Raw genomic sequence first — 27,762 nt, 5'->3', positions numbered from 1 at the left:
TTGGTCAACTCCTCCTTCTTCAGGACAAAAATTTAAAAACAATGATGTTCTCTATAAATTTAAAAACAAATACAACATATTGCAACCGTTTCACTGATAGAATATCAATGCCCAAAATATCCCCATGCACAAATATGGAGTCATAAATATCGATGTCAAAAATATCGACATCCTATATTTATAATGGTAACTATAAAAATATCGAAGTAAAAAATATAGATGTACAAAATATCGATTTCTTTATATATATATATATATATATAAAAAATAATGTTAAATAAAATTATTTGAATTTAATATACATTTTAACAAATATAAAAATTAAATTAATTGAAACATACATATATAAAATGTAATATATATATTTACTTTAAAACAATTAATAAACAATTAATTTTAATTTATTTTTACATTTTATAAATATATATAAATTTACAAATAAATACATACATATATATGCATACACCTATAGCATAAAACCTAATAAAAAATAACATTATATTATAAATTAAAACATTAAAATATTTAATAGTCTTTAAACTTAAATTTTGCACTCCATTGAGTGCAACAGTAGGGAGAGTGTTGAATAGCAAAGGGGTAAAAAATACTATTGCCACTCCAGTGAGTGCAAAAGTAGGGAAAGTGTTGGATAGCGGAGGGGTAAAAATTACTATTCCCACGCCAGTGAGTGCAACAGTAGGAAAAGTGTTGGATAGCAGAGGGGTAAAAATTACTATTCCTACTCCAGTGAGTGCGACAGTAGGGAAAGTGTTGGATAGCAGAAGGGTAAAAATTAATATTCCCATTGGAGTCAGTTCAAAATTAAAAACAAACAAAATATCAACTACAATACAAAAGATTTTAAAAAACAAAAAAAATTATATAAAAATATAAAAAATGTACAAAAGATAGAAACATATTATAATGTTAAAACAAACTAATACCTACAAATAACTATTTTTAATATTCTAAAACATTAATTATTACATACATGTAATCTTTTTTATGTCCTACCCTATAACATCACACAATTCACTACACACATCTAAATTAAAAAAAACTACCTCCATATTTAACATAATTATCAATGAAAGAAATATTATTAATTGAAAAACAAATTAAAACTGATAAAAATTAATTTACTTTCCAAACGTTACTCCTATAAAACCAAAACCCACAACAAAATAAAAATAAACAATTATAATATTTATGAATTGATGAATTAATATTAATGATCAACTAATTATTAATTAATCAAACATAAATTACTTTCCACCCTCTACCCCATTAAACACTACAACCCACACCTAAATATCATTACACAATTTCCATAACTAATTTTACATTGTTAAATTAATATCAATTAACAACTTATTAAATATTTTAAAAAATTACTTCCCACACTTTACCACTATAAATCCCACAACTCACATCTAAAATTAATTACACAATAGCCATATTTAAATTTTAATTAATTAACAAATAATTATTAATTAATTATAAATAAATTACTTCCCACCCTATTCCCTTATAAACACCACCACCCACTCCTAAAAAGCACCCACAATTAACATAATTAATGACCAATTAATTATTTAATACAAATTAACAAGCAATTAATAAATAATTAATAATAAATTAATTCCCACAATTAACACTGAGAACTATAAATTAAATAAATATTAATAAATAAAAGATATTACCCTATAAACCCACAACCCACTCCTAAAAAATGACACAATTAACATAATTACCAATTAATTAATTAATAATTAACAAACAATTAATTAATTAATAAACTAATTCCCACAGTTAACACTATAAAGTCTAGATTAAATAAATGTTAATCAATAAAAAATAATTAAAAATGTTCCGGCATCCCCCAAGAACCCAACTTGCCTCTCCAGCCAGTGGTCATCTTCAGGAAGCTCCCTGATCGAGCCTGCAGCATCTTTTCCAAACCGGAGTTCTCAATTAAAAAACACAGGGTTCCCGACATTTCCTTGGCACTCTGCATCCGGCCGACCCATGCCGTTGGTGGTGCAGCTCCTATGCTGACCCCTGTAGTGCTGATGCTAACCCCAGGAGGTTTGCTCCCACAGCCAAGTGGCCTGCTCGCAAGCAGTCCCTGACTGAATGCTTCCTTAGCCCCATTGGCTAATATTGGGCCCCTGAACTCTGCACCTGGCTGCCCCAGTCCAATGTGAGTGCCTAACTGGGCCTTGGGGAACCTTGGTCCTAACCCCCAAAAAGCCATACTTGTAAGGTATTCACTTGCCTTTAAACCGTTAACACTCTTTTTCCCATAGGAACCAATGTGACACGTATTGTTCCTAAAAAATGTGTTGAGCTGCTGTTTGGTATGGAAAGAAAGTGACCAGGCTTTAACTTAAGAATTGTCGTATTTACCTGTAAGTGACCAACACTAGTGTATGATATCTCAAGTCCTATGCACACGCATATAAATAAAACAACAGTACAACACAGGTTCTGTTAATCAAATGATAACGATGGTGTCCTTTTTCTTGGAATTTTCGCTTTTAATGTTGTGTTTCTGAGCAAACCAGTCAATACGTGTTTTGTCAGTGGGTTGTTAAAAACCCTAGACTTCTTCAGGGCTGTTGCAAAGTAAGTACAAGCTTAGACATTAAAACCGGTGATAATTCCATCCCGGTAGGTCATAAGTATTCTGAAAAGCCAGTATTAATGGAACTCCTTATCGTTTCTGTGGTGTGAGTCTCCAATCACTGTGTAAAGTGCTAATCTTTAGGCAAGAAACAAACTCATGGCTGAGTCCGGCACTTCAAATCTCCAATCAGAATTTAGTTAGTTAGTGTGGCACAATAAGTCGAGATGATGGCCTTAGCGAGTACGCCCAGCTCTCTTCCTCTCCTCGGATTCCCTTTTGAACCGGATGCGGTTCATAGTACCCTAACACGCGCCACAAGCAGTTACTCACCTGATGTCACATTTCTGGGCCTTATGTCCCCATTCACAACACATTAACGATGCAACCATCTACTCATTTACCTAGGTGGTCCAATTTGGTTTGTATTTGGGTTATGTCATATCAGCCACACTTTGCTTCCGTCATCATTGATATTAACTCTGGTTATGTTATACTAATGCACGCTACTAGCCATTTGAACTGGTTTTTTGATTGCTGTGCTGTATTGTTTGAAAAATATAAATGCCAATAAAAAGATTTAAACAAAAATAAGATCTCAAGAATAGAAAAGAAAGTGAACCTGACACATCTTGCTGGAGCTCCAAGACTGGATGGTCTGTTTAGACCGTGAAGATACATTATTTAATTTATCTATAAGGATGTGCAACAGAAAAGATCTGAAATTTGTAATAGTGCTATTTTCTTTTGTTGGCACCATCTCCTGGGGTATTTAGAGGTAGTTGCAATGCACCTTTTCAGACAAAGAGTTCAAGCCTTTCCTTCATTAGATGACTGGCCTTTCAAGTCCAGTTCTGAACGAGCCATCTTGTATTATCTCTAGGACACAAGTGATGCCCACAAACTAAGATTTTCAGTGACTTGTTGGAGGACTGCCTGTTTTTTCTCCGGCAATTTAACTGATTGATGGCATTGTGCATCTCTGCGGTGCTTTAGACAATATCTACAAATATGGGGTTTACGCTTTAAACACAATTAGTCCCAGTGCTGTCTTCAAGATGTCCCTTTTCTCCCTGTCAAGATCTTCTAATATCTCTCTGGAGGCCCTAAACATGCAATCATCTTTTAACTAATATGTTTTTATTGACTCATTAAATAAAGGAACAATATTGTTGTGACCATAGACATCACACATAAGCAACAATATCTTATGCCCTTAGAGTTCCAAAGACAGTGCTCCTATGTGCATCACCGTTGCGGTCAAGAGGTGCATATTACCAATGTTTATAAAAAGTACATAGAATATACCAAAAGCCTCACTAATGCACCTCTACTATGGCATAATACCAAGTCAATGGGGTGCCACGTGCTGTAAGACTACAAAACTCCATATGATTGTACAAAAGCTCAGCAAGAAAATTCTTTTCTGGTTATATATATATGGTAGCACACCCACTACCAGTAGACACAGCAACATGCTCCCTTTCCTTATGAGCTTTTAGGCCCTCCATGTTGTTGATTACAGCCACAAATTGCGAGAACAGAAAGGACCTCCCTTTATAGGTCACCCGCAAGTGAGCCAGTTAGAGGACTGATGCTTGCGCTACTGAAAAAAGCTGTTTCCTGCCCACCTTTCCAGGGACTACTAACAGGGGACAGAAAAGACCAGGATCCTTATTCCCTCTCAAAACACTTCATTTTTTATTCAAGCACAAAATGTGTTAGCCATAGACCAGCTGCAGCTGAATTGGGCTCTGTGTTTATGACGATGCATCCATTTTGGCATTAGAATCACCGTGAATCTTCTAGTAATGAAGGATCTCTGAGACAACAGACCTCTCTTTACCCCTTCACTGTCATAGAGCTTCCTTGACTCCGTCGCACCATGAGTATATTTCTCTCTTCTGTGCAGGCTTTCTGGTCCTACAATAGTGTACTGTAATGCATAGAAAGGAGGGATGGATTGGTTCAATTGAATGCTGCAAAAAGTCTATGATGTTATGATTCTGAACCATAGATAAAAGTTTGATGAAACATGCATCTCATCTGGCCTGGACAGAGAATTCCCACACCATCTCCCAGTGCAGATTTTCATCAGGGAACCACTTTCAAGCTATGGGGCACACAGGAATAGAACTGCTTGTCACTCATTTAGCAGTAAGTGTTGTCCTGTATTCCCTTATGGACAGCTGTGACTTTGTGAATGGATAGCACCCTTTTCGGGTTTCCATATCCACTCAGTGGTTTGCAACCACAATTGCAGTTGCCTGCCTTTTTTACACATTGCCTCACACTGTGGAAGGAGGGCGTACGAAGGCCATTTCATGCCCACTCTTTTTTCTGAATCCGAGTGAGTTGCAAATTGCACATTGTGAGTTCAAAAGACATTTCCAATTTGCTATGTGCCTTTGGTTTTTCAGTTGCAAATGCCATAATTTTACGAATCGCAACTGCACCATTTCTTTAGCTACTGACCCAGAATTAGGGACGTGTACACATAGCAAATGGCATCAGTACATGTTTTCCTTCTTGCACACTGTCAATTCTGGGACATCAGTTTAATCAAAAAATGAAGTGGGGAGGACATTGGAATAGGAGAAAGTAGGAATTCTCCACTGGTTCCTTGCATCTCCTCGAGTAGTTTGTGTTCATATATCTGGTACTTTCATAGCTCAAGGACTTCTTTTATTGCCTTCATCACGCTGTCCTGTTCTTTAAAGAGGTGTGTCTTTAGCTTTTTTTTTATATTGAAGAGGGGGAGAGATGGGCCCTAATGGATGCAGAGATTCTCTGAATCCAGCAAGTCTTTGACAATTTTCAGGCATAGCATATTGAGTTCCAAACCCTGACAACAAGGATCCCGTTGCAGCAACTAAGAGGATCATTAGGATGGCGGGCGGCTTTGTCCGCCCGCCATCCTGTCGTGGAATGGGACCGCCCGCCATTGGTGCGGGGGTCCCGTAGGTGAAATTAGGATGCGCCCGCCACACTGGCGGGCGCATCCTGCATTCCTGACATTGCGGAGGGCGGTGCTCTCAGCACCGCCCGCCGCAATGCCAAGAAGGCATGTCGTGCACTTTCATGCACAACATGGCAGGCACCGTGCGGTGCCTGCCATGTTGTGCATGGAACTGCAGGGGGGTACCATAGGTACCCCCCATGTGCACCCCCACCCCCCAGAATCCCTGGGGGCCCGCTACAGGCCCCCAATGTCAAAAACCGCCTGCCTTTCCGTGGCAAGGCAGGTCCCCGCCTGCATTGTAATATGGATGGCTGTGTCTACCAGACACCGCCACCATATGAAATGCTTTTCTGCCCACTAGGCAATCGGGCGGATTGCCTACCCGCGGAAAACCGGCAGACGGTCTTCCTGTCTGCCGGGGTTACCATGGCAGGGGGGAATTTGAAAGTGGGAGGTGATTTTTAGCGGGCGGATCGCCACTGCCATACGGGCGGTGGCAATCCGCCCGCTATACTAATGACCCCCAAAGTATCTTGATTACCTAGCAAGAACACCCTGAAAGATGAGGAACTTATAATCTGTGAATCAGAGATGGCCGCCAACATTGCAAGTGTCTTGAGAGTCCTGTGCTGCACCAGGACATGTCTGTCTTGACACCATTTGCATACATACATTACAAATTATGTCCTTTCAACTGCAACAGAAAGGGGAATAACATATTGAAATCTTTGTCATCTCATTAATGTTTGCATGCCATTCTGAAATGAAGTTCCTTTTTGTGGAGACAGGACTTCCCTGGGGTCATCGGCGATATTACAAACGCAGGTTCTACCCAAGTCAGTGATAAGAGACCACTAATAATGAGGGCCAAAGGCACAAGTATATTATTTCCTCAAGTTGACCATTCCCATGTTTTACAACTTTGAACCATCATTGCATGATCACCAAATCCTCAGATATTTGTTTATTAGCAACTCAAATGGGACATCCTGTTTCCTCTCAGCTGTACGATGACAGAATTCTCTGTTTCTTTACTATCTTCCCCCCAACTCGAAAAGAAAGTACCCAGTGAGATAATACAATGGGTTGTCCTGTGCTCTACTTCAAGCCTTCAACCCTACTTGTTACAGAACATCACTCCAGAATATAGGCATGCTTTTGCAATCTGAGCTCCAAAAAGGGGTCCGATGTACAACACATTTTTGTAGTCACAAAGACTGTGATTTGCAACATAACAAATTGCCTTTCCAACTGTACTTTGCGGCCCACAATGGACTGCAAAGACACAGTGGTTTGTAATGAATGGTATCCCCTTTCATTTTGATTTGCTATACAATGCATAAAATGCTTTGTGACCACAATTGCAGTTGCTAACCCCTGATAAGTTATTGACTCCTAAAGGGGTCAAAGATATATATATAAGGTATTTGATTTCACGTGATTTAAATTTTAATAATCTTGCATCAATATTAATCTAGTTCCTTTTAGGAGCAAGTTTCAGTTATATTCTGTTCTTTGAAACAAAGTTGCTGATGTCCCCTATTGGAGCACAAGTAATCATTTTTGTGTGTTTTTTATAATGCTCATAGATATGTTTCCAGAATTTGAGTTGCTGTTGCTTCTTGTAGGAGATGTATTGTTCCACTGCTTTCACAGCTTGAATTGCAGACAGCCAACTTGTTTCATTCTTTAAAGCTGTGTTTATGGGGGGCTTTCTCAAGGCTGTAATCATTAGTTATAAAACCACAGGAATAGAGAGAGTAAATAATGAGGTACGAAAAATGGTCAAACAAAAAAATCATGCAGTAGGGGGCACTCTAAACCATTTGTTACTGCACTTAGTCAAGAAAAAAAGAGATGCGAAGAGTGAGTGTGCTTGGTGTAAGACACTTTTTTAGAATAGACTTTTGTTATAGGTTGAGAGTGGTAATGTTGGATAGGTCAGGCAAGATTAAAGACAGTACATGGTAAATCTACTCTATTATGTCATGAGAAGGAGTTACCTTAGCAAGGACCTTTCAATCACATTTACAAAACATTTTAAAGCGTGCCTTCATCCAACATAATATTTTTGTGTACAGATCAAAAGGTTTGATTAATTCCAAGCCACACTCATTTTACGAGGATGGTTTGTGCATTGGTGAAGGGTTTTGTCACTTTAACAGAAGCATGAGCCTTAACCAAACCAGGCATCAGTGAGGTGTGAAAATTGATGTTCCTCAACAGTGAAATAAACGTGGATCCTTACACTTAGTGATTGTGGACTGCGGCTAAGCCAATTTGTGTTGCACCGGATTTATAAACACAGCATAGTGCAAACAGGTTGATCTGCAGAGTTCACAGAAATCCTACCTCATCAAAAATATTTCTGTCAGTGCTCACCTACGACTTCAAATACAGAGATGGAGGCCTGCTACAGACCACAGTGGACAGCAGATGTCAGTCTCTACAGTTGCCTTTACAATTGCAAAAATTAGCTCTTTCCCAAAGGGACATTCAAGGAAAGAGCACTCTGATCCTTCTGGTGACTGCAGATGTCACTGGGGAAGATGCCCGCAAAGAAAACTTAAAGTTTGCCAGTGGAAACTGACTGATTCGGTAACCATTTAAGGCTTTGGGTCCACAGGAGTAGTCAGAAAGCATTGATACACATCCTTGCAAGTCACAAGGAAAGGGGCAGCATCTCTTTGCTGCCTCATTAGCCTTGTAATTCGCACGATTTTGCAATCTATACTTTTGCTGGTTAAATGACAGTTCAGTTGCTACTTAAAATGCACTTTGATACAATGTGTTTATTGTTGCTCTTGTAAAGAACAGTCTTTGAGAGGGAAATCCATATTTGATGCAACTGACCTTGAATGTTGACTGGGTGGTGGACAGCAAGTCCTTTTGGAGCTTCAACGTGAGGTTCAAGCACCGTTTCCATCACCTTTTTAACGCTGAAGTAGGCAAAAGTTCAGCAGAATTTATTTTTATAAACAATTTTATTGATTTTAGACAAAGGTAAACAGACCAGCAGTACAGTACATCTCCATAATGATACGAAGTTCCACATTTGCTTGGATACCAAACCATGATAGCTCATGACCCTAGGGGGTCTCATGTGATACATACAGTCAATCGAGGAAAGCTTATCTAGTCTATCTGCCCCAGCCATTTGCCCCAAACCTTACGGTGCTTAGTCGGACAACCCCGAGCTTCGTATAGGGGTTTCTCGTGTGCCGTACACCAGTCCACTCCCCTGCGCCACTTCACAACGCTAAGTGGATTGTCAGCAGAATTCTTAGGTGTGAATCATTTTAGATGTGTTTTGAAAGTTTGGGGTACATCTGGCAAACCCCAACAGGCTAATTCAACATATTTGTCAACACAATGCCTAATTTCTTTATTCTGCCTTGAGTAATGAGTTAAGTTGCTCTAGTCAGAGCAGAGATTATTCTTGTTTTATTCATGCTTTCGGTAACTCTAGATATTGTTTTTATCGTACTATTTCAGGATTGCACATCTGCAGCCCTTAGCCCTTTCGGAAGGAAGCCATATTCATCCCTTTTATATGGAAACATACAGATCCTCAGTGTTATTTCCTTTGTACTTAATATTGGTTTGATTTCTGGTACGAAGGCCCACTCTTTTTAACCATCTAGACATGCAGTAGGTAATTCAGCATGCTTAAAATAGGAAAACTGAGAGAGTGACTTCTCCACTCAGTGAGTGGAGGAGCCTATGAAAATGGTCTATAAATGTTTTTCCAACTGATTGAAATATTGGAATGTTTTGTTTCCTATAGTTTAAAAAACACATTTTAAAGGATATGAAGAGCCTCTGTTACAAGAAAGTAATGGATTCTTTCATAGAACTCCGAAAATGTATGTCGAAATACAGCATATGTCAGCAAGTTTGGGAAGGTCCATGAGTATTGTTCAATGTCTATGTGATTAATGTGTCAGCCATGTCACACATCTGTGGATGGGTGTGGGGGGTATGTGATTTTGTGGGTGTGTATGTGCTTCTTCTTTGTGCACAGTCTTTAATCAACAGCCTTTGTCCCTTGCAGATTCATTAACTGAGGACGAGCCTCTGGACAAAGCAAATGACATGACGCATGCTGAGCAAAAGGAAGCAGAGGCCCCTGATAGTAGCAGCCCTGTGGAGGAAAAAGGAAATAGTTTCTCTCCCTTAAAAACAGGTGCCATTTTAATGGAACTGCATCTTTTTCTTCTAAGGGTTTCCATTTGCCTCTGAAGATAACCATACTTACTAAAGTCTTTCTTACTTGGGAACTCTCCAGGTTCAGTCAGTAGTGCCAAGAATTTACATTCTGTCTCAAGTTCTCGGAGCAATGGGTTGTTTTCTCAGTGTTAAGTACATATAGTTACAATATTTCTAATGATCTTCTCAAGCTTTGGATCACTCATAGATTCACATGCTTTTGGATTATTTCCTCCCTGTATTCAAGATGGGAATCCTTGGTATGGTTAACATAGTTGGATGGCTCAAATTTGGCTTCTTCAAATAGCTTCTGAGCTAGTGGTAGTTATCCAGTTGTCCTTTCTGAAGACCAGTGTACTACTGTAGAAACTTTTGCATGTTTAAATTAGTATGTGTATTTAAAAGTGTGTATTCAAGACAAAATGTGTGAATTTTCAGAACTCATAGGCTGTTTTTGAGAAAAATTGTTAAATTTTCAAAATATATTTTAAAGTTGATATTTGAGTGAGAAATCCTGCGACAATGGGATTACTTAATTCTAATATTATTAACTTGGTCTCTAGGGCATTGCAGCTATTGCTGTTATGTATTACCCATGTATAGGCATTCCACACTGACAAAACATTTTTACATTGCTGCTGGCAACCATTCCTGGTGCACAGAGTGATCTCACTGCTGGTAGTCCTGCATCGTTTGGCCACTAATGTAATAGTGTCTGTTGTGATCACTAGTATAACTGATAATATTGGTAGCTCTGGATGCATTTCAATGAATACAAGTAGCTCGTGTCACAAAAAAGGCTGGGTACCCCTGCAGTACACTGATGACCATCTTCAGATTTCTAATTCATGGTAAGTGTTAGGGAACTCTCAGGATTCATTCTCCCCTCTGAAACATATATTTCAAAACTTTGATAGGAGAGTTACACAGAGAGTCTCTGTCCAGCACTTTCTCCTTAGGTGGCATTCCTTTGGGGATCTCAGCGCCAACGCTTTGGTCCAGAAGACAGGGATAGCTTGCGACTTGACCTATTCCCCATCACGAACTTGTAAAAAAATATTCTAATGGATGTTGCACATTACCTACATAGGCTCCTTCCTTCATTAAACATAATTACAGTGTGCTCCTTCCTTCATTAAGGACCCCCATGTAATCTTTGCTTCTCAATTTAACCTAAAACATCGATGCGTGAAAGGCAAACATATTTATTCCTTCCTTAAAGAGGATATCAAAATCCAAAACTCAAAGTACCCCGCATTCTCATTCTCTGACTTTCCTTACAGGTCACAGTTACAAATGGCAGAAGAAGGGAACTCTTTATTCCTCTCCATATGGAGAAAAGAGGAAATGTTCTAAAGAGAGATAGTCTTCATTCTTAGAGACTCCTCCAACTTTGCAACCCATCTCAGAAGAGAGATATTTCCCCCATGTGATGCCTCTGCTGATCAAGTTGAAGCATTCCAACATGCTATGTTGGAGATCTTTGCGGGGCCTACATCTGACACCTTCGCTGGATCACATGGAGGCAAAACCATCAAGGCCCTTGTTGAGCTCAGGGTCAGTTACTTAATTTCTAACTTTGGCACTTTGACATCTACTGTGATGGTGCAGACATAATTAACATTGTTTTTTTATCCCTGTGGCTCCCTCAGAGCCAACAGAGGCCCTTTATCTGAAGCTGGCAACTGTCACTTTGTGGAAATTGCAACCCAACCATAGATGCCATCCATTTCATATACAGCATCATCCTCATCTCTATGTAAAATTGTTTTTTTGTCTAACCAGGAACTGACTTCATAAGTAGTGACTCTGCCACATCTTGGATTGGGAAGTTTTAATAAATGCCAGTAAAGAGACCACCTTTTTGGATCCGGCACTTTATACGGTCTTACTCTGCTCCTAACCAGTATTGTATGGTGTCCCAGATACCAAGAAAAAGCAGCCAAAGAATGGCATTTGAAGTACAATGCAATATCTTAGAGGCCTGCTGCTTCCTCCTGCACACCATACAATCTGCTGCCTGTAGACACACCTCAGGGTTTCCGTTGGTGTCGGAGGTGCAGGAGTGACTCAAATGAACAGAAGTCCCCATTCTCAGCATGGCATGGTATGCAGCAATGCTCTGAGAAGTAGCACGTAAGAGACTTCTTCCAAAACTATATGAACTCTGGTGAGCTCTGCTCTTTTGCTTCATTCTGGGCACAAACGTGACAAGGCATTTCCTTGCATTTTGGAACTAGTATGCCTTTTTCTGGCTGTTTTCAAAGAATCCAAATCCCTAGATGCTCTGTGTAAAAAATGTTTTGCTTCTGAGAGTTTAGTTGGATGACCCTTGAATGGTTTATGTTTTCTGACCATATACTCCCACAATATGTGGGGCATGGCATTGCTGATTATCCACAGTTTTAAAAAACAGACCCAGGTTATACAAGCAATCTGAAGCACATGTAGATTGCCAAAACCCTAATCGCTACCAGGGATTTAAATAATAAATGTGAATAATAATCTCAGTACTCCTGGTTCATCATATGCGGAGGTCCTTCTCTGACTTACGGCAAGATATTATGGGTGCCTCAAAACAAATGATGCAAACTGCGTCGAATACTGTAGATGCAGTTTTGCATTCAGTGGGTTCAGGCATAGTGCTGCTTTGTCGCGCCTGGATGCATAATACAGTGGTTTGGGGAATTTATTGGTATTGCCGTCTGACAGGCAGTGGCTATTTGGAGAAAAGGCTGATTCATCTTCGGAGAAATGCAAGCAGAGCAAAGCAATTGATTGCACTTTTGTTCTTGCCACTCTTTCAAAGTTGTTTCACTACCAAGGTAGGAAGTTTTGAGACTACATCCACCAATTTTCCCTCTTCCTGCAGCAATAGCAACAGTCTTCCTTTATTCTGTACAGAGGTGTGGATGATATAGAGATAGGAAGGCGTATGCTTTTTCCTAATTCTCTTCCACCTCAGTTACTAAACCCCTTTGGGTTCTCTGTCCAGCCAGAGCACAAGACATTAGTGTGGGGCGGGAGTGGGTAGGGGGGGGTCAGGTGCCAGGTTTCCTTCAGAAATTACAGAGGTAGACTGTAGCTGATCCCTGCAGGTTATTCTCTGCCATTATTTCAGAGATTGCCTCATTTCTCCTCTCCAGTCATTCTCTCCTTACAAGCAGTGTACAGAGGCGGACAACGGCGGACACTCTGACCGCACTTCCCCTGCTGTATTCCCTTATTCTAAGGATAAATGGTCAATCTGATTGGTTGTGCACTGACTACTCCAGCACCTGCCATTGTTTGGTGCTAACTGCGATGCAGAGAGATACTGTTCCCAAGAATGGAGTGGCACTTTCTAATCCTGGAAATGGGAGTAGTTCATCTTATCTTGGATATTAGATTTGTAAACACATTTCTGAGGAACGAGAAATTCATAAAGTTTATCTTATAGCATATCCCTCTTGCCCTTCAATTTCGAGACTAACTAGTTTAATCTGCAAAATACACACTTCCATATTCCAGTCTCTTCTTATTACAGACAGTAATTGGGTGTCCCCATAGAGAACTTAATTTTAAGTTCTCAATTCTGCCATCCCGCCTGTCTTCTGTGCTGTGGCTGTTTACAAAGTTAAGGGTGATAGCAGTAGTCCCACACCTACTTTAACAAGGCTTCCATATCTACCTTTATAAGGATATCTGATAGAGACATTTAACCGCAGATTCTTTGCCTTTGAACTTTCAGGCATCAGACTGGATCCGGAAGATTTGTTTGATAGAAGTACCCCTGCGCGCCGCTAGGTGGTGTCGGTCCACGTCGTCTATATAGGCACCAACCTGGCACGCTGACGTCCGTTCTTTTCTTTCTGTCCCAGCCAGCGCAGAAACGTCAAAGGGAGCTACTCCCTGTCACTTTTTGACAGACTTTTTCGACTTTTTGTCAACTCTTTTTGGTGTGTTAGGTATGTGAGCCTTGGGGTTCAATCCGCACAGGGCCTGTCACCACGTAATGTCAGTCACGTACCCCAATTTGGTGTGTTTCTGGTGTCGGAGTGCGAATACGACACAAAGTCGTGCTCTGTTTGCCGGGCCATTGCGCCGAAGGCTTTGAGAGAGCGGTCCCTAAAGCTGATTGTGGCCCAGCGTCCGGCACCATGGAGGTCGCCTTGTCGATCTCGCTCCTGGTCTTGGTCAAGGGGAATGTCCGAGTACCCCTCTGGGGGTTAAAAGTCTTCTTCCTCAAAGTCCTCGCAGTCAGGTGAGAAGCGCCATAAAAAGCCCAAGAAGTTGAAGCATGCTTTGACCTTACCCCGTCCGTCATGCGACGAGACGGAGGAGCCTCGGCCTTCACAGCGCAGCTCTTCGGGGCAGGTGCCTGGGTCAGAGCCACATTTCCCTCCCTTTCCGGGGCCGGGAGTGACCCCCACCAAACTAAAACAAATTTATGGCACCATGGGCACCATATTTGGATGGCCTGGTCCTGCCGACGTGGCTCCGCAGGTTCAGCTGAAGGAGACCACGTAGGTTCCGTGCCTTCTGCTCCGGCCATGGCGCCATGGCTTCCTCCTGGATCCGTTCCTAGATACGGACCGGCACTGGTCATACCTCTGCAACTTTTCCCAGCGTTGTGTCCGATGTCGAAGCTTGCGGCGACGCCGGCGCCCACCGTTGGCACCTCCCCCATCATCATTACAGATGACACAGAGCTGGTTGGGCATCCACTGAAACCGAGACGGACTGCCGTTCAACCTGCCCTATTCTGAAGGGTTAGGCAAGGAGGATGAAGACTAGGAGGGCAGCAGGATCTCTTTGAAATCCCGCAACCCAATCAATACTTGGACTGGTATTAGGAACTAGGTGATGCCAGCACCTCCCCAGATTCTGGCATGCTGTCTCCCCCATAACCTGGCTACCAAAGAGGGAGCTTCATTAACAATGGTGGTGCGTAGGGCTGCGGAGTCTTGGACCTGCAGCTTCCTATGGTGGCAATCTGATAGAGACCTCTAGTTGCAAATTCCTTACCTTCGAATTTTAGGCTGGATCTGTAAACTTTTGCTCTAGCAATACCCCATGCGTGTGCTGTAGAGTGGCTCATTTGGCTCCCCGTCACATCGTTGGCATCGGTAGCATTGGTTATGATGTTGCGTCACCTATATAGGTGCCACTCAGACCCTGTGTCCTCCTCGGAAGCCTTCCTGCCTTTCAATGAGGCATTAACAGATGTTCTACTGGGCACCTGGTCCAAACCCAGCACAGGGGCTCCTGTAAATAGATCTATTGCCTGCTGCCACTACCCTGCACCGGGCGACCCAGCTTTCCTCTCTACCCACCCCACCTCACAGAACTCCACTTCTCATGATGTGTTCCCTTTAACACCCCCGTACAGGAAATGCTAAAAGCTAGACAGCTTCGGTAAGAAAATATTTTCTTCCACCAGCCTAGCATTGTGGTCGGTAAACACCACATGCCACTAGCCCCTTGGGCTGTTACTCCCATTCTCTAATGGATACAGTTGTGCAAGTGCTTCCCAGAGTCTCGGAGGAGGACCGAGGTTGCCTCTCCCAAGCCATTACAGATGGGAGAGAGGCAGCTAAGTTTGCCATACGATGTGGTTTAGATGGCTGTATGATGAAACAACTACCACTTGAACTACTACTGTCTAAACAACTACTCCTTAACCACTACTTAGTCTAAACCACTAAAGTTTTAACAACAACTATCTTTTACAACTACTATGCCTTTACCTCGCTTGCCTTTACCCCATTAATATATCTAATTTGCTGGTAAGTATAAACCCATATGTGTGTGTATATATATATATATATATATATATATATATTCACTGAAAAAACCATAGGTTTCACACATGTTATAGTTAGCGGAAATTTTACTGATAAAAAACCAATGAAATTGCCCCGTTATAGTTAGTGCTGGCAACTATAACTCACGCGACCGCAATCCTCTGCTGATGCTAATACTGTATTTAGACACTTATTTGCCCATGTCTTCTTCCATACATTTTTAGCTATACATATATTAAAAATATTTTTTTTATAAAGACACATATGTCATCAGCAGAAGATTGCGGTCGCGTGAGTTATAGTTGCCAGCACTAACTATAACGGGGCAATTTCATTGGTTTTTTATCAGTAAAATTTCCGCTAACTATAACATGTGTGAAACCTATGGTTTTTTCAGTGAATTTGCAAGGTTTTTTAAATGCTAATTCCTAACTATAACGTGTGTGAAACCTATGGTTTTTTCAGTGAATTTGTACGGTTTTTTAAATGCTAAGTTACTTTACGCCATTCGAGGCGTGCACGTCCACTTAACGCAGTGCGTTCCGTGCACGGTTTTTATCAACTTTAATAAGCCCTGTACATTTGGTGGCCTTCGCCCACCAAAAGCACAGGGGGTGGGGTCAATGTGGATAGTGTTTTTTTTATTTCGATTTTATAATTTCATGTTGCCAAAATATAGTTTTTTTACTGATGTAATAAGCCCTGTACATTTGGTGGCCTACGGCCACCAAAAGCACAGGGGGTGGGGTAAGTGTGGATAGTGTTTTTTTTATTTCTATTTTTTACCGTACGCTTACGGTAAGCGTACGGTAAGCGTACTCGGCGAAGTTGCCGAAAAAAAAATAAAACCGTTTTTGCTCTTGGGGGATGTTTGGGGACTCCCTCAACATGACTATGTGGGAGGGAGTTGTCAAAACAGCCCCGTAACATGTTTTTGGGCATCATGTTTGATAAATAACACTCAGTGCGAGAGACAAAATGGCGGACGCCGCTTCCTGGTTTCGGCCGATTCGAATGTTTACTAAGATCTAAGAGCCAATCAGAATCGCGCTCGCGCACGCCACCGTACGCGTACGGTAAGCGTACGGTAAGCGTACCGTAAGCGGGCTCAGATATATATATTGATTTAAAGGCTATTTTCTCAGAATCTACTGAACAGATTTACACCAAACCTACAAAAGGCACTTCCCTGACCTGAGGACTACCTCTCTGCCAAATTTCTAGTAATTCTGTTCAGCCGTTCGGGCTGTAGCTCTGTCTAAAGGTCCTATGGAAAAATGCATGGGAAAAACGTGTTTTGGGACCCCCCTTTTATCTCAGCCCCCGCTTGACGAATCCCCCCGAGACTTTCAGGGTAGGAGCGGAGCGTAGCGCCCCACCTATTTTGAGAAATTCGCGAGGATTCATCGACCGGCGCCAAAGTTATTCAAAATAGAATGTTGCGGATTTCCTATGGAAAAGGGGTCCTAACTATAACTATATATATATTCATATATATATTCACTTAAAAAACCATAGGTTTCACACACGTTATAGTTAGGAATTAGCATTTAAAAAACCTTGCAAATTCACTTAAAAAACCATAGGTTTCACACAGGTTATAGTTAGGTGGATATTTCACTCGTAAAAAACCAATGAAATTCCCCCGTTATAGGTAGTTCAGATAACTATAACTCGCGCGCCCGCAATCCACTGCTCATGACGTCACATATTACATCACTCATGACATGGTCAGTGGCATCACTCATGACATCACTCATGACATCATCCTTTTGATAGAGTGGCGGTCGCGCGAGTTATAGTTATCTGAACTAACTATAACGGGGGAATTTCATTGGTTTTTTACGAGTGAAATATCCACCTAACTATAACCTCTGTGAAACCTATGGTTTTTTAAGTGAATTTGCAAGGTTTTTTAAATGCTAATTCCTAACTATAACGTGTGTGAAACCTATGGTTTTTTAAGTGAATTTGTACGGTTTTTAAAATGCTAAGTTATGTATTTATGAAATGTTTTTTTTTTTTCAAGGTTTTTCACCGTGCCCGCACCGTGCGCGCACGGTACGCATCGCGCACCGTGCGTGCACTTTGCTTGCAACTCCGCAATATTTTTAAAAAAAAATAAAATGTTTTTTTGCCCTTGGAGGTCCTTCTGTGACCCCCTGACAGAGGCTAGGGGGTCAGGAACTCTCTTCCCTGCCCCCTTTTCACGTTTTCCACCTTTTTTCCCCCTTTCCTTTTCAGTGCGAGAGACAAAATGGCGGCCGACACTTCCTGATTTCGACCGATTCTAATGTTTACCGACATCTGACAACCAATCAGAATTTCGCTCGCGCACGGCACCGTGCGCGCACGGTGCGCGCGTATTTATATGCTTTTAAATGCTATTTTCTCAGGAAATACTGAACAGATTGACACCAGACCTGCAAAAGGCACTTCCCTGACCTGAGGACTACCTCTCTGCCAAATTTCAAGTAATTCTGTTCAGCCGTTCGGGTTGTACCTTCGACTAAAGGTCCTATGGAAAAATGCATGGGGAGCTTTTTCCAGCTGCTTCCTTTTGGTTTCCTGCAATAAATAGAAAGCTTAACAAAATCGACTTGTTGGTGGTTCCCTTACAGCAGGCAAACTTGTGTTGGATGTTATTGCGGCCCCGCCTGAGTCGCGAAGGGAGCTCCGCCATGCCTCGGTGTGGTCTAGTTACAGCGCCAACCGGCGTTGCAGCGAGAAGGACAAGTCAGCTGATTGCGGGATTGTAAGAGGCAATTTGAACGGCAGGACAAGTTATCGCAACCCACTGGGGTTTCATTTGCATCAAGAGACAGCACTTGCATGGCAACTCACTAGAGTAAGACGAAGGGCACTACAGTTACCAGCAGGCCATGCAATTGGCCACGCCCAACCGGGCGGTGACTTCTACAATTTTCAGGTGTCTACAAATTGCCGTGACAAGTATCTGCCATTTGCCTGCAGCCCATGATGAAGTACGGACAGTACGAAACGCGTCGGCAGCAAACATTGTGCGGAGCTTTTTCCAGCTGCTTCCTTTTGGTTTCCTGCAATAAATAGAAAGCTTAACAAAATCGACTTGTTGGTGGTTCCCTTACAGCAGGCAAACTTGTGTTGGATATATATATATATATATATATATTCACTGAAAAAACCATAGGTTTCAGGGGCGTTATAGTTAGCTGGACTTTTCACTCGTACAAAACCATAGAAATTCCCCCGTTATAGTTAGTTCAGCTAACTATAACTCGCGCGCCCGCAATGCACTGCTGATGACGTCACATTTTACATCACTCATGACATGGTCAGTGACATCACTCATGACATCACTGATGACATCTCAAATGACATCACTGATGACATCACTGATGACATCATCCAGTGAATGTGTGTTTTTCTGAAAATTACATATGTTTTATATATGTATATCTCAAGGTCGATGGAAGAATAAATGGGTATATAAGTGTCTAAATGGATGATTTGTTTTTGAAAAATTGATTGTATAACTGACTGATTAAGTGTATCTTAGTGAATACATGGCTTAGTGAGTAATGTTTGAATGTGTAAATATCTGTATCAGTCTCTCACTTTGTGTATAAGTGGCTGCATGGGTTGGTGAGTAGCTACATGAGTGTCTATATAGGTTATTAGTTGTTTTTTTGAGTATCAGTATAAGTGTCTGATGTCTGTATGGTTCGGTGGGGGGGTATTACGTAGTGCATAGGTGCATGAATGAGTGACTCACTGTTTGTATGTGTTGAAGACAGCATGTGTGCAGGACTGTATGGGTGGATGAGTGTGTGCATGGGTGTGTTAGTGAGTGAATGACTGTCTCAATAGTGTCTCTATGAGTAACTACATATGTTTTAAACTAGTATATGTGACTATTGGTGTATATAAGTGAGTATATGTGAGAGTGAGAGATTGAAAGAGTTCCTGTATGAATAAGTATGTGTTTCTATAAGTGATTGTTAAAAAGACTAAGTATGTGTAAGTTTCTGTAGAAGTAAGTGTGGTGGTGTGTGTATAACTGTATATGCAGGTAAACGGATGTTTGATTCTTTATTAGCATGAGTGACTATGTGTGTGAGTAACTTTATGGATGAGTGGCATTGTGTAACAGGATGTATAGGTGTATGAGTACATATGATGAGTGAGTACATGTATGAGTGACTGTATAGGACTGTTGGTGAATGAGTGGATGTGGATGTGGATCTTACAATTACTGAATAGGTTGTTGTAACTGGTATTGGTATGTCCATTGTTTTGAAAATTTTAATTTCTATTTTTGAATGTGTGTATCAAAGGTTATATTAGGGGGAGAGGAGGTCTGCCACTCTATCACAAGGATGATGTCATCAGTGATGTCATCAGTGATGTCATGAGTGATGTCACTGACCATGTCATGAGTGATGTAATATGTGACGTCATCAGCAGTGCATTGCGGGCGCGCGAGTTATAGTTAGCTGAACTAACTATAACGGGGGAATTTCTATGGTTTTGTACGAGTGAAAAGTCCAGCTAACTATAACGCCCCTGAAACCTATGGTTGTTTCAGTGAATTTCTAAGGTTTTTAAAATGCTAATTCCTAGCTATAACGTGCCTGAAACCTATGTTTTTTTCAGTGAATTTCAAAGGTTTTTTAAATGCTAATTTCTAGCTATGCCTACAGAGATAGGACATGTGAAGAAAGAAGGAAAAACGCACAGAAAGAAAAAAAAGAAATGCAGAAAGAAGCAACAGAAGTCCTCAAAGACGAAGAAAAGTGCAGGAAGAAGTATAACGTGCGGAAGAACAAACAGAAGAGCAGAAACAAGCCTTGTTGCAAAATCATCCTGTACCCTCAACTTTTTCAGACGGATACTGGTGGTAACTGAGTCTGACTAACCAGTCCTAGAGCCAGTGCTATGTTAAAAGAAACTCAGAATACAGTGAAAACACCTACATACACTAGGGCACACTATGTGTTGGGGTCCCCCTGTGATTAGCATGACCTCCTCTGTAAGCCCCTAGTATATAATAGGGCAGGGGATTAAAACTACCTCTTAAAACGCACCACAGGGCGTGTTTGAACACGTCACCTCATGCCCTGTCCCCTCCTTTCCCCACTGTGTAAACACGCCCTGTAGCCATTTTAAGTTGGGAGATTAAGTCCCCTTGAATCCTGAGGGTCCCTAGGGTCCAACTAGACCACTAGGTACCTCCAGTAAGCGCCACAGAGCTGCGTTGCAGAGAGGTGTAAAAAGTGGCACGGCCTGCACCACCTCTCTGCAACGCAGAGCAGTGGTGCTTACTGGAAGCACCTGGTGGGCTAGTTGGACCCCAGGGTCCCTCAGGATTGAAAGGGAATTATTTCCCCAACTTAAAAACGCGCCACAGGGCCTGTGGGTGTTCTGAGTTGAGAGATTAAGTCCCCTTGAATCCTAAGGGTCCCTAGGGTCAAACTAGCCCACTAGGTACCTCCAGTAAGCGCCACAGACCTGCGTTGCATGGAGGTGTAAAAAGGGGCGTGGCCTCAGAACACCTGTCTGCAACGCAGCTCCCTGGCGCCGACTGGAGATACCTGTTGGGCTAGTTGGCCCTCAGGGACCCTCAGTATTGAAGGGGAATTAATTCCTCAACTTACAACTGGCCAGGGGGCGCGTTTGCAGAGTGCTGCAAGGAGGGGGCGTGGCCTCCGGCGCGATGCCGGTATTTTATGTATTTATTTTTAAGAAGGAGGGCTGTGTGGCCCCCTTTCTTTTTCTAATTTTTTTTGCCCTGGGGACCCCATCCCCCAGGGCTTGCACCCTAATTTTTTTTGTTGAAAAAAATTAATTTGGCCCTCCCAAGGCCTTAATCGGCCTCGGGGACCCCAACACCTAGGTCATGGCCTTTTTTTTATTTTTTAATTCTTTAGGAGGGGGGCTGTGTTGCCCCCCTCCTCAGGCCACTTATGGCCCCGGGGACCCCATCCCCCGGGCCCGGCCTTTGTTTTTTATTTTAAAAAAAATATATATATTTATAGAAACACCTAGGACATGCTGGACAAACCGTATGTACCTATCACCATGACGATTTGCGTGATATTCATTAAAAGGTGACTATGCAAACAATGAATCCACGTAGAATGTATTCACACCGCTAGTGAAGCTCTGACATGTCTGACACCCTACCGTGCCTAATCCCGGCGCCCCCGCTGGTGGGTACTCTCCAAGTAGACACCCTTGTCGTTTATTTATACAAACATGGGTAGCTATAGACGGGCACATTTAATACACATGCACACCATGCCATTCAAAGGGGATTCGACAAAAATTCGACCAAACTATGCAAGAAACCCCCTCACGGTTAATAAAACACACATCCACCGCCGGATGTGTAATACTTTTTATTTTACTCTCTGGAAAGGAGACAAACCTCACTTGAGAGTCACAGCGTGCTCCTGGCTGAGCCCAATGCTGTGTTACACCCACCAGTGCCTGCCGAGTGCCACACACCTCTGTTTTGTATTCCACCAGCTAGCGCGTATGCTATGACACTCTCTAGCCCATGTGCACTGTAACACCACCCCGTGAATATGTCATGCCACACTTGCCTTCGCACGGGTTATATTGCCCCATCTAACGTGCCTTCCTCGATGCCTATGTTATAAAGCACAGCGCTATGCCATACATATTACAATCTGGGATCCATATCTTTGTCACAGTGCATATGCAATGTTACACTACCCAGCACATATTTTATATTACAACTTTAGAGACTACTTAGGTTACACAACACTGCCCTGTGCATATTACACTCCAAGGCGCATATCACATAGCAAGCGCTAGTGCCTGTGCTATCTCGCGCTCTCCAATGAATCTGTCATTGCGCACAATGTATTGCATATTGTATTTCACGCCCCGGTTCATCTTATATCACACTTTTTGGTGCATAGTTTATACCATATACTATATCTAGTTTTCATTTTCAATCGTACTCTCAGGACTATGTTCTATATAACACTGCGTCCACCTACCCTTTTCACGGGCATTACATTTTGCAATGGGGGGTGGAGGGTCAGGGGATGTTTCTGCTAAGTGAGCCCGGAGTCACAGTCCCAAACGTCCTCTTCTTCCTGAATAAAAGTGAGATTATGCTGCATACTTGTTCATATTTTAAGTAGTTCGCACAGACACACATTTTAAAAACAATAAAGTTCCTAATACCCACCTTCTATGAACAGTTAGCTTGCTGCCCCATCCACCTCCTCCCTATCCTCTGTTGTCTGAATCCATGGACTAGCCTCCTCCCTCCTGCTATGCATGGTCTGATGTGCTGCCACTGCCCTGCATTTAGCATGATGTACCAGTCCACTCATCCTGCCCTCCATTGGCCAATTCTATGGCCCATCATTGACCTCCTGCTTAGCCTCTCTGCTTTACTTGCTGCCCCTATTCTCCTTCCCCCTGCCCTCCGATGTCTTTGTGCATGCCCCTGCTCCATCCTTTTTGCCCACCATGTTCCATGGACCTGCCACTCCTATCTACTCTGAGTGTTCTGTTGAGCTGCCACTCCCCTACCACCTGCCTAGCATTGTCAGATGACTATAACCTGTCCCTGCCACCTCCACCCTGCCTGTCCACATGCCATGCCCCTATCCCCTTCCTCCTGTCCTCCATGGTCCATTTTACTGCCACACCCATCTGCCCTCCCTGGTCTGTTGTGCTGCAACTGCTCCTCCTGCCTGCCCCCCGCGGTCTGTTGTGAGGCCCCTTCCCCTGAACTCTCTTGTCTGTGCCCAGGTCCTGACCCTCCCTTCTATCCTCCATGGTCCTTTGTGCATGCCCCTACACCATCCTCCTTGCCCATCATAGCCATTGTGCTGCCACTAACCCTCCCGCTTGCCATGCATGGTCTTCTGTGCTGCCATGGCCCCTCCCACCTTCCCTGTGTGGTCAGCTAGCTGCTCCTGACCCCCTCCCACCTTCTCTCCATGGTCTGTGTGTATGCCATCATAGTCTCACTGTTGCTCTCCATGGTGTGTCTTGTTTCTAGTGCCCATCCTGCCTGACCTCCATGGTCATCTTGCTGCTCCTGCCCTCTTGCCCCCAGCCCTCTGTTTCTATGTGCAGACCCCTATTCCCTCCCTCCTGGCTTGTCGGTTCCATTGTAATGCCCCTGATCCGTCCCTCCTGCCCTTTATGGTCTGTTATGCTGCAGCTTTCTCTCCTGTCTGTCCATTATGGTCAGCTAGCTACCATTGCCTCTTTCCCCTCTGTTGTCTGTTGTCCATGTGCATGGTCCTTTCCCCTCCCTATTGCTTTCTATGAATTGTTGTGCTGCACTCCCGTCCCGCATGCCCTGTGTGGTGTATTGTGCTGCTGCAAACCCTGATGCCTGCCCTGTAGGGTCAGTTTGGTGCACCTCTCAATGTCCCTCCTGTCCTCTGTTATCCGAGTCCATGTCCCTACCCAAATTCCTCCTGCCTACCATGATCCAATGTACCATACTTGCGAACATTTTGAACTTGGTAAGAGGGAGATTTTGAAATAAAACTGGGGTATTGATTTTCCCCTTTGAGTTACATTGAAAAAGAGAAGATTGTAGACAGGAAACAGATCAAGTAAAGCCCATTTGAGCTTAAAAACATTGGACGTTTCCTGGCTGAAACGGGTCTGTTGGCATGTATGGTTGTATGACCACTGCCTCTTCCTTCTGCCCACAATGGTCTATTATATTGCCACAGCCTCTCTTGCCAGTCCTGTATTGTTGGTTTGTTGCCCCTGCCCCCCTTTCCACTGCCCTCCATAGTCTGTTGTGCTGCCACTGCCCTTCCTGCCTGCCTAGTGTGGTCAAATTGTTGCCTCTGCACTCTCCTACCTGCCTTCAATTTTCAGAGTCCGTGCCCCTGGCCTCTGCATCTCAACAGTATCCCAATGAACAACTAGATTGCTAACATTCTATATTTATTACAAAAGTGTGGAATGCCTGACGTCATCTTGATGTAATCAAAACTGTAATGCCTAGAGCATTTCCTTTAGAAATTACATATATGAGAGGGTCTTATTTGCATCAAAATTATGGTTAGTGCTCTAAAAAACTAAAATGAGGACATATTTTCTGAGTTTTCAAATAGCGACAAAGAACTTTTAAATTATTTGTAATCTTAGTTTTTTTATCCAGTTGACCACTTGATTAAATGTTGCATCCAAGGGGAGAGGGTGTGGTGTTACTTCCAGAGCTGCAGACTTTGCAACTGGGGAACCAGGTTGGAGTTTCTGCTTCAGCTCAACATTCTGTGATTCTGGTCAAATCACTTAATCTCCCCATGTCTACAACCAAAATGAATTTGATCTTGTGTGATGTAACCAATGTTCATGTAAAGCACTCCAATACCTGACAAGTCTGCACTATATAAAACTGCAAATACACAAAAAATAAGTGTTTTGCACACTTCTGTCATTGGGCTACATTTGGGCTACATCTGGGTGATATTTGGGGTACATTTGAGCTCTTTTGTCTCTGGTGGCCATTTTAGGAGATTTATTTGTTATGAAGTTTCCTAATTTCCTCATTTACTGCAGTCTCCTCTGTAGGAAATGCTTTCAGTTTTTTACTTTGATTCCATCAAGAAGGTATTCAGATATGTCACACATTTGCCATAAATTCTGAATGTTAGCACTCTAGTTGCTCATTAGATCACTGTAGTAAAGCTACTGCTCACCACGGAAGTCTGCTGCTAGTATTAGAAGTGCATGTTTCAGTCTGCATATCAGAATTTTTTAATGAAATAGAAGAGGATTTGAGAAGTGACTCAAAATGTGCCCTAATTTTTCTTTCTTCAGCACTAATCATAATTTCTATGGCAAAATGAACCCCCTCATTGTGTTCCTTTTTAAATTAAATGTTTTAAGTGTTACCAGTTTATTCCAATCAAGATGGCTTCAGGTGTGCCATACTTTTGTCATAAGTAAAACAGTAAGCGCTCTAGTTGTTCTTAAGAACACTCTGGTACATTCTGTCATTGGGCTACACTTGGGCTACATCTGGGTGATATTTGGGCTATATTTGGGCTCTTTTGTCTCTGGTGGCCATCTTGGGAGATTTATTTGTTATGAAGTTTCCTAATTTACTCATTTACTGCAGTCTCCTCAGTAGGAAATACTTTCAGTTTTTTACTTTGATTCCATCAAGAAGGCATTCAGATGTGTCACACATTTTCCATAAATTCTGAATGTTAGTACTCTAGTTGATCATTAGATCACTGTAGTAAAGCTACTGCTCACCAGGCAAGTCTGCTGCTGGTATTCAAAGTGCATGTTTCAGTCTGCATGTCAGAATGTTTTTATGAAATAAAAGAGGATTTCAGAAGTCAAAATGTGCCCTAGTTTTTCTTTCTGCAGCACTAATCATAATTTATATTGCAAAATGAACCCCCTCATTTTGTTCCTTTGTAAATTAAATGTTTTAAGTGTTACCACTTTATTCCAATCAAGATGGCTTCAGGTGTGCCATACTTTTGTCATAAGTAAGACGGTTAGTGCTCTAGTTGTTCTTTAGAGCACTCTGGGAAGCTGCAGTAGAACACAAAGGAATCAACTGACAGTCTCTGCCCTTTTTGGATGTACATGTTTTACTGAGAATGTCAGACTTCATTCTTACATGACTCAAAAAGATAATGTGAATTTACAGAAAATATGCTCTCAGTTTAGCTTATAGATCACCTTCCAAACCTCTGTGGGAAAAGTATGAGAAAATAGTTTTCTCTCAAACATGGTTCGTGATATCACAGCAGAAGGCTTTTTCACATGGTAAAATCACCTTAGAACACACCACAATTCCTAAAATGAGTATGGTACCATCAACAAATGATTTATAATGTAACTAAAGTCTTAAAACCTTCTATTAACTGCAATGCTTTTTAATGAGGTGCTATCATGTATATTGGTCCCAAGATGGCTGCCAACACTTCTTGGATGAAGTACTGACAGCCAATCAGATCTCACGATGAGATGTGTGGTTAGGCTCTGCATTTTCTGCGATTTTTCGCAAAAAAATATATATATATGCTTTTAAATGCTATTTTCTCAGGAAATACTGAGCAGATTTACACCAGACCTGCAAAAGGCACATCCCTGACCTGAGGACTACCTCTCTGCCAAATTTCAAGTAATTCTGTTCAGCCGTTCGGGCTGTAGCTTGGACTAAAGGTCCTATGGAAAAATGCATGGGGAAAACGCGTTTTGGGACCCCCCCTTTTTCTCAGCCCCCGCTTGACGAATCCCCCCGAGACTTTCAGGGAAGGAGCGGAGCGGAGCGGAGCGGAGCGCCCCATCTATTTTGAAAATTTCGCGAGGATTCATCAATCGGCGCCAAAGTTATTCCAAATAGAATGTTGCAGATTTCCTATGGAAACACGATCCTAACTATAACTATCTACTGGCGACCGCCGGTAGATAATATATATATATATATGGAAGAAAAGGTTGCCCTTGCTCGAGGAAGCACTCTCGATGAGTATTGCACTTCTTTTATTGGAGGTTGTGGCACAATGTACAGGAAACATTCAGAGCTCTTCTTATCACCTTACGCGTTTCGGGCTGGCGCCCTTGCTCACAGGTGTTCTCTGGGGTGATTGAAAACAGTGCGCGGTCATCTTTAAGTCCTCATGTATCCGCCCCAATGGGCGTGTCGCTAGTGCTCAGAATTGTGGTCCTTGTATATATTCCTTTCACTCGCTCTCAGCTCCCGCTTCAACCAGGAAAAACGAGCATGGACCCAGGTATATAGTGCAATATTATTTTATTGCCAGTCTGCCACGACGCGTATCGGGTGATCCCGCCCTTGATCACATGACAACTCATGGACATTTTTTCTCCGCTTTTTAAAGTGCAAGTGCAATTGACGATCCAATGGACATAGAAAACACAATAGTTTCTTTCATATAGGTTTGGCCACACAATAGAAACATAAATGTTGTAAAGTGGCCAAAAATACCATATTAAGACAGGTTCAATAATAAATACATATATAAAATACGTATTAATTTCGGCTATAATATATATATATATATATATATATATATATATATATATATATATATATATATATATATATATATATATATATATATATATATATATATATATATATATTATCTACTGGCAGCCGGCAATAGATAGTTATAGTTAGGACCACGTTTCCA

The 27,762-nt window shown here is 42.0% G+C and overlaps 1 protein-coding gene across 3 annotated transcripts in view; it reads left to right on the top strand.

Annotated features, from left to right (window-relative positions):
• The window catches only part of NME9 (NME/NM23 family member 9), a 592,734-nt gene that overhangs the window by 491,637 nt on the left and 73,335 nt on the right, over positions 1-27,762 (top strand). For all 3 annotated transcript variants that reach the window (XM_085648664.1, XM_085648665.1, XM_085648663.1), the window contains one exon: positions 9,643-9,774. In XM_085648664.1, coding sequence (XP_085504790.1) covers positions 9,643-9,774 — 132 coding nt within the window. The remainder of the gene's footprint in view (positions 1-9,642; positions 9,775-27,762) is intronic.

The sequence above is a fragment of the Triturus cristatus genome, chromosome 3_2 (assembly GCF_964204655.1).
Source record: "Triturus cristatus chromosome 3_2, aTriCri1.1, whole genome shotgun sequence".
Taxonomy (NCBI): domain Eukaryota; kingdom Metazoa; phylum Chordata; class Amphibia; order Caudata; family Salamandridae; genus Triturus; species Triturus cristatus.
This window is presented reverse-complemented; position numbering and strand designations above follow the sequence as displayed.